General features: G+C 43.3%; 1 protein-coding gene across 1 annotated transcript; it reads left to right on the forward strand.

The window, feature by feature from the left end:
* The first annotated feature begins 545 nt into the window (after positions 1-545).
* On the forward strand, positions 546-5753 carry LOC106644663 (uncharacterized). Its single transcript, XM_089594768.1, has 5 exons — positions 546-1313; positions 1734-2087; positions 2136-2565; positions 2623-2849; positions 2982-5753. The coding sequence occupies exons 1-5, from the start codon at positions 546-548 to the stop codon at positions 5751-5753; spliced, it is 4551 nt and encodes a 1516-aa protein (XP_089450894.1).
* The last annotated feature ends 472 nt before the right edge of the window (positions 5754-6225 follow it).

The following is a 6225-nucleotide window of genomic DNA, read 5'->3' on the forward strand; positions in this document are numbered from 1 at the left end:
GTTGCCTTTACTAGTGCCAAACAGTGACTTGAATTCAAGCATTTGGAAAAAGCTTAAACTATTTTCAAGAATTTTGTACACCGTCGGCATCGACTGCACAAATCATACCCTTGGACTTGAGAGGAGAGAGTCGTCGTCAACAGGCAACACTCGGGCATTAGTGCTTATCATTTCAAGGCCTCCTTATTCATCGGCTCATACAACTCAGCTCGACCAGCGTATCTTCAGCGGTATTTTGATGAGCTGGAGTTGGTGGGAGAGGTCGGTGTTGTCATACGTTGCTTCGGCTAATGTACAGTGCCTCTTCGCTCTCTTCATCTCGCTCCTTTGTTTTTAAAACATCTCGCACTCGTCGTTTTCAAGGCCAAATAGGTCGGTTATTTATTTAGATTCCAAAGGTTCTCGAATTTTTGAATGCTTATACATCTAGCCTTGTACGTAACGGAATATTTGCTTCCTTTTGTTTATATCGCACCTTTCTTTTCGTTCGTGAGCATTATTTTGTTTTCACAAGTTCGGCGTTTCTTTGGCATTTCATCAATAATATGGAAGAATTACTTGAAGAGCAATTAGTTAACTTCGAACTCGTTATGGATTTCCAAAAAACAATGTTAAAAACTCCTAAAGAAAAGCGTTCGATTGGTTGGTTTAAGACGCAACTCGAAAATTTAGAAAAACAGTGGGACGAATTTTATAAGCCGCACAAGAAACTTCTAGCATCAAAGGAAAGATTTAAGGACGAGAAATATTTCGAGGAAGACTATTATTCCTCAGCGATTGCACAATATACAAATACGAAGACTTTGATTTTAGGAGTAATAAATCCAGGACGCAATCAGTCATCGTTACAGGGTGATAATAATTATGTCGATATAACTATGGAAAGCCCCTCCTATAGATCCCCTCTACCAAAAATCGAGCTGCCAAAATTTTCGGGTAAGCAACTTGAATGGGAAACATTTAAGGGAATGTTTATCGCGCTTGTACATGACGCTCCTACCATTCCGCCAATCTTGAAGTTGCAATACCTAATTCTCTCGCTCGAAGGTGAAGCGGCTAATCGATTCAAAAATCTTCAGATTACTGCCGAAAACTATGAAAGTGCTTGGTTGTCAATTCAAGATCGTTACGACAACAAAAAAGTTCTTCTCGCAACACACATGTCTCATATCATTTCATGCCCGTCTATGCAAAAGAAATCGGTCGCTGAAATAAATCGCATTATGGACGTCGTGCGCGAGACCAAACAAGCTCTTGAAAATTTGCGTATTCCCGCTGAAAGAATGGGAGAGTTGTGGCTAACGCATCATATAGTAAGTAAGCTCGATACATCAACACGCTTAGAGTGGGAACGATAGGCTGATAAGGGTAACGAATATCCGACATATAACTCGCTCACCGAATTTCTCGAAAGGCTCGTTCGTGTGTTAGAAGCAGCTTCACCTACCACCTCAAGTAGCTCGAACTCTCAGTCGAAGTCAAGCTCGCAAAATTCATCGAACAAATCAAAATCGATAGCTGCGCACACAACAGAAGTTACCTCAAACAAGAAAAATGCATCGTGTCTCTGATGTCGTGGAACGCACTATCTTTTCGCATGTCAAAACTTTAAAAATTTAAGCTTGTCTCAAAGATATGATTTTTGCAAAAAAAAAAAGTTGTGTTTGAATTGTCTTCAAACTTCTCATTTTGCCAAGCATTGCCCTTCGCCTAAACGATGCTTTGTCTGTCAGGGCAAACACCACACAAGGTTACATAACGATTCTCAAGGATCGACATCAAAACCTGCAGTTGTAAACGACTCTTTGTCATCGTCTGACTCTAGAGACGCTTCTTTAGTCCATTTTTCGAGTCAGGGAATTTCTAAGAGTGTTTCAGCAGGCAAATCAATTCTTTTGGCTACTGCATCTGTAGCGCTAGCAGACGCACATGGCAACAAGGTCACTGTGCGTGCTCTCATCGATCCAGGAGCTGAGAGATCATTCGTCGTGGAACATGTGCTTTCGCAGCTTTCACTCAAAGCTCAGAAAATCTCTCGCTTGATAACTGGCGTGGGAGCTGAGGTAACTTCGATCGCTCGAAAGGAAGTAAGTATCTCACTGCTCTCTAACGTCGATAAAAATTTTGTCATTCAGTTTTCGGCTTTGGTGTTGGACAAAATCACTAATCTCTTGCCAAAAGTCGAAGTTGATCAAAACCAATGGTCACATACGAAAAGTCTCAAACTGGCCGATCCTTTATTCTTGAAGCCAAGTCAAATCGATTGCATCCTCGGTGCAGATGTTTATTCATCAATCATCATTGACGGCTTAGTGAAAGGTCCAGCGGGAACCCCAATAGCTCAGAACTCTGTGTTCGGATGGATTCTGACAGGAGCTCCTGCGAATAGTCAATCGTGTCATCATTCTTCAGTTCAGGTGTTTCACACATACACTGAACCCTCTCTCGATAAATTCATGGAGAAATTCTGGGAGATAGAGGAGGTCCCTCAAGAAAGACACCTCACCCCAGAAGAGCAATTTTGTGAAGATTACTTCTCTCTTACTTACGCTCGTAACCCTCAAGGTCGTTTCGTCGTTTGACTGCCATTTTTTAAGCAAGTCTCGTTTTCTGGTTCGCGAGATATAGCCGTAGCTTGTCTCTTTCGCTCTGAAAAGCGTCTAAACAAAAATCTACTCCTCGCCGACAAGTACAAGGCTTTCATGCAGGAGTACTTGGATTTAAAGCACATGGAATTAGTCCCGTTAAATCAAATTTCACGTGAAGCTTACTACATGCCTCATCATGCAGTTTTTAGACAAGATAAGCCTGAAAAAATCAGGGTAGTATTCAATGCTTCCCAAAAGGATGTAAGTAAATGTTCGCTTAATGATGCACTGTCTCCAGGTCCAAAACTTCAAGCGGACATCACAATCGTCTTAACTCGATGGCGATTTCAAAAATTAGTTTTTGTTACTGATATTATCAAAATGTTTCGACAGATTCTGATTCATCCTGATGATGCAGACTGGCAGCGCCTTGTGTGGCGACCCTCAGTTGAGCAGCCTTTGCAGGATTATAGAGCGCTTACCGTCACCTACGGCACGGCTCCAGCACCTTATTTGGCTCTTCGAGTACTCAAACAGCTGGCTCAGGACGGCCGTACGACGCATCCAGAGGCATCCAAGCTTCTGGACCATCAAATCTACGTGGACGACATATTCGGAGGCGCGGACGAAGTCGACTTAGCTATCGAACGACGTGATCAGCTGATCCAGCTTATAGCATCAGCAGGGATGGAGTTGGGTAAATGGTCAGCAAATAATCCAAGTCTTCTTGATGGAATTGTAGCTGGCAACATTGATGAGGTCCCCGTTGACGTGGACGAGGTGGTATCAACGCTAGGTCTCAGGTGGCTTCCTCAAGCCGATAATTTTATTTTCAAACCTACAATAGCACCCTCTCCATCGATCATAACAAAGAGAATTATTCTCTCAGAAACTGCTAAATTATTTGATCCATTAGGTTGGCTTGCACCGGTCATCGTAACTGCAAAGATCATGATGCAGGATCTATGGATCAATAAGTTCGATTGGGACGTACCGATTCGAGGAGATCTCTTGCAGCAGTGGATGAAGTTCCGTAACTCTCTGACAAAATTAGACGTCATTAAAGTGCCCAGATGGATAGGTTGTTCTGAAACATTTTCTTGGCAGCTTCACGGTTTTGCTGACGCTTCAAAGCGAGCCTACGCTGCAGCAGTCTACGCTGTAGTTCCTGGTCAATCTTCGGTTCTTCTTATGGCCAAAACAAAGGTCGCTCCAACAAAAATGGAGACTCTTCCTCGGTTGGAGCTCTGTGGAGCACTGTTGCTTGTTCGCCTAACTAAGCACCTGCTACCTAAGCTGCATCGACAACCACAGTACATTCACTTCTGGTCCGACTCCAAAGTCGTGCTGAATTGGCTAAAAGGTCATCCATCAAGATGGCAAACCTTCATCGCCAATCGAGTAAGCGAAATTACATCTTTGTATCCACAAGCTGAGTGGCGACATGTAATGTCCTCGTACAATGCTGCCGACTGCGCAACTCGAGGACTTACACCTCAGCAACTCTCCGAACATAGCCTGTGGTGGTCAGGACCCATATGGATGACATCACCACAATCGACATGGCCTTCAACAACAGATGATGACTACGCCGATCAACAGAACATTCAAGCATTGGTAATGCAGGAGGCAGCTTTACAAAAGCATGTCGACGACGACTGTCTGATATATCTGCAACGCTTCTCTAGTTTTGCTAAGATACGCCGTATCCTCGCCTATTGCGCGCGATGGATACTCAACGCTCGTCAGGTAACTGACAAACGTCAATACACTTACCTATCTGCTCAAGAGCTTTCTTGGGCTTCTGCCTCTTGTTTTAGAGCACTACAACGTCGACATTTTTCCATCGAATTGGAGCAGCTACAGGCCAACAAACCACTTTCTAAGCGAAGCAATTTGGTACGATTGGCACCTTACTTAGACGAGATTGGCCTCATTAGAGTTGGCGGCCGTTTAGAAAATGCTCCACTTCCATACAGTGAGCGACACCCTATCGTCCTGCCTGGCAATGACACAATTGTAAAGCGACTTGTCCAAGATACACACATTAAGACACTGCATGGAGGAGTACAACTCATGCTCTCACAGTTGTACCGAACTGTGTGGATCACACGAGCCCATCAGCTCGTCACACGAGTCTACCAGAATTGCTACAAGTGCATCAGACACAACCAAAAAGGTGGACATCAGCAGATGGCTGCACTACCAGCTCAAAGAGTTACTCGACTACATCCATTCGCCATAACTGGGATAGACTACGCAGGGCCAATCCCAGTGCTTTTCTCCAAAGGTCGGGGTGCAAAAAGCACGAAAGGTTATGTAGTAATTTTTGTTTGCTTTGTAGTCAGAGCTGTCCACATCGAGATCGTGTCTGATCTTACGACCGACGCATTCATGGCTGCGTATGATCGCTTCACAGCTCGACGAGAAGTCTGCGACACGATCTACTCAGACAACGCAACAACATTTAAAAGGGCATCGGCGGAGCTCGGCCGCATGTTTTCTGAGACCTCTGAGTTCAACAAAACGGTAGCTGGTCAACTTGCAACTAGAGGCACAACATGGAAGTTTATTCCACCACGAGCGCCCCACTTTGGCGGCCTATGGGAGGCTGCAGTACGCAGCTTCAAGTATCACTTCAAAAGAGTAATTGGCGACTCCAAGCTTACTTTTGAAGAGCTTTCTACGCTGGCAGCTAAAGTTGAAGCTTGTCTAAACTCTCGCCCTCTATCCCCATTGAGTACAGAGCCCACCGAACTAACAGCTTTAACACCAGGGCACTTTTTCATTGGTTCATCGTGCCTCTCACATCCAGAAGAAGTCGAGAAAACGTTGCAGTTAAGCACTAGTAATCGCTGGAATTTGCTATGCCAAATGCGCAACTCTTTCTGGAAACGTTGGAGAGGCGAGGTGTTACAACAGCTTCAGCAACGTAACAAGTGGTTACATCCTCAACCCAATCTACAAATAGATGATATTGTACTGTTGAGGGATGATCTTACTCCGCCAACGAAGTGGCCACTTGGAAGAGTCACGACGCTCCATCCTGGTAAGGACGGACTCGTCAGAGCAGTCACTGTCAAGACGGCTGATAGTAGCTTTGTACGCCCTATCGTTAAGCTAATAAAGCTCCCAGTCAACACGGACGTTAATGATACTTACTAGCAGCTACAATTAACAAATACAACTTCTTAACAATCCATGTGAAGTGATTTCAGCAAATTCAACAAAAAAAATTGACATTTTAATAATTTAAAAGAATGTACTAGTATCGATTTTTTTCTTTTCAAACAATTTTTTTCTAATCAAAGATTCGTTATGTATTTTTTACTTTTGTGAAACTTATTTACATATTGTAAGAGGATGAGCGATCCTCATTCGCTTGTCTTGCCCTAGCATATGAGAGAAATTTCAGTTTTACATTTTTTTCTTTTTCATGAATTTTATATAAATTTTTTCTTTTTTTTGAGTTGCATACAAATAAAAACTTATATTTTTTAATAAATAATTTGCTGTGATACAGCAAGGTGGGCGGTATGTTCACGAAAACGCGTTTTTAAAATGTAAACAAAGACCCTGAAGCTGCTGTTGCTGGTTGCGAGAGAGTACGGCCGAACTCAAACACATTCTTAAACGT

The sequence above is a fragment of the Copidosoma floridanum genome, unplaced genomic scaffold (genome assembly GCF_036245765.1).
Source record: "Copidosoma floridanum isolate Cflo_tuat_1 unplaced genomic scaffold, Cflo_Japanese_pri ptg000021l, whole genome shotgun sequence".
In the NCBI taxonomy this organism is placed as follows: Eukaryota; Metazoa; Arthropoda; class Insecta; order Hymenoptera; family Encyrtidae; genus Copidosoma; species Copidosoma floridanum.

Coding starts and splice junctions, on each gene's coding strand:
- LOC106644663 (XM_089594768.1), top strand. CDS start 546: ATGGAAGAATTACTTGAAGAGCAATTAGTTAACTTCGAACTCGTTATG. Junction 2,088..2,135: donor CTTCGATCGCTCGAAAGGAA/GTAAGTATCTCA, acceptor TTTGTCATTCAG/TTTTCGGCTTTGGTGTTGGA. Junction 2,850..2,981: donor TCAATGCTTCCCAAAAGGAT/GTAAGTAAATGT, acceptor ATGTTTCGACAG/ATTCTGATTCATCCTGATGA.